Raw genomic sequence first — 1614 nt, forward strand, 5'->3', positions numbered from 1 at the left:
CGGCTTGATTCTTCTCCAGTCTCACCGTCTGCGTCGCTAACGTTGTGACTGCGGGGGGATGTTGAGTATAATGTTTATTAGAAAAGACGAGATAGACTAGGATTTGTTCTGCCTTGTCTTGTACTCCAAGTAGATCATTGTACTCCTATATATATGCCCACGAGGCTCAAGCAATACAACAACTATTCCACCAAATCCCTCTCTCCCTTCTGACAATATGATCAACAATATCTCATAATAGCCATATGTTTATGGACAAAATAAATCTCAATGTTACAATTTTATGAATATCTCCATCTCTAAGAGGGCTACCGTGTTAGTTTAATTCAGGTGATGCATCGCATCGATCCTACCAGGACACCACTTGATTCTAGCTAAGGGATCGACAAGGAAGGAAGGAAGGAAGGAAGGAGACAGTCGGAGCGAAGAACGCGTGAGAGCGCGCGATGCTGTCGCTATTCCCTCCGGCCCGGTAGCAGCTGGGCCCGCGAGAAAACTGTTTGTACGTTCTCTTTTTTTTTCTTTTTTTCTTTTTTGGCCATGGGAGGAGTGACTGAGCAGACACGAAGAACGGATCCTAGTAACTCCAGAGCGCGACATCAGCTCCGGCTCCGGCGTCGGCGCAGTCTCCATTGTCCCAGTACGCCCCGGTGGCCATGGTAGGCGGTGGCTCCATGAGCAGGCCGTGCGCAAGGTCCGCGTAGTAGTTCGTGTCCGAGTCCGTCTCCCCAAACAAGCAGTCGAGGTCGAACATGTCCATGCTTAATGCGGCCGGCGCCTCAAAAGTGGCATCACCGGATGTCTGCGCCGTCTCGAACGAGGGCACGCTGCATGCCGCCGCCGACGGGACGGCCACGCTGGACGTGACTTCCTGGGCCGCCCCAGCGGCGGCATCCGTGGCCTCCGGACGGCGCAGGAAGTCCGCGACGGCCTGGACGGCCGCGTGCCGGACATCAGAGAGGTTCGAGAAGGCGGGCGGCACCGAAAGCAGCCAAGCGGAGTCCCGGAAGTTGAGGCACGCGGCAGAACGGCCGCGCAGCATGAGCATGGCGGCGTCGTGCGCGCGCGCGGCGGCCTCGGCGGTGAAGTACGTCCCGAGCCAGAGGCGCGTGCCGCGGTCCCCGGGGACGCGCACCTCGCAGACCCACCGGCCGGCGCTCCCGCGGCGGCGCACGCCGCGGAACACGGGGTGCCGCGTCTCGCGGAACTTGGTGCGGCCCGCGGGGCGCTTCGGCGGCCACGGCCTCGCCGTCCCGCCGCGCTCGGTCGTGGACGAGGAGGAGGCAGAGCTCGAGTGCTCGAGGCTCATGCCCATGGCTGCTGGCCGGCTGCCGGTCGATGGCTCGGTGGTGGTGGTAGCTAGCTTGAGGCTTCTGCTCGACTGAGAGAGTGAGAGTGTTGCTTAGTGTCGTGCTCGTGCGTGTGCCTACTTATACGTGTAACGATAAGATGACAGCTGTTTCCTTAGCCGCGTTGCTGCGTCGCGTCCAGTCGACATATGGCAAGACGCGCTTTGGAAACGCAGCTTACGACGCTTTGTGTGCCCTCCAGCGGATAAGACGCGGCTTGATGTAGCATCCCTGCTCGTAGCCGCCAGCTGAGTACACGTGTTAA

At 59.2% G+C, this 1614-nt stretch overlaps 1 protein-coding gene across 1 annotated transcript; it reads right to left on the reverse strand.

Annotated features, from left to right (window-relative positions):
* Positions 1 to 577: 577 nt before the first annotated feature.
* LOC119325783 (dehydration-responsive element-binding protein 1H-like) lies at positions 578 to 1315 on the reverse strand. The gene has a single exon (XM_037599510.1). The coding sequence runs from the start codon at positions 1313 to 1315 to the stop codon at positions 578 to 580; it is 738 nt and encodes a 245-aa protein (XP_037455407.1).
* Between the last annotated feature and the right edge of the window lie 299 nt (positions 1316 to 1614).

Source organism: Triticum dicoccoides, chromosome 6B (genome assembly GCF_002162155.2).
Source record: "Triticum dicoccoides isolate Atlit2015 ecotype Zavitan chromosome 6B, WEW_v2.0, whole genome shotgun sequence".
NCBI lineage: Eukaryota > Viridiplantae > Streptophyta > Magnoliopsida > Poales > Poaceae > Triticum > Triticum dicoccoides.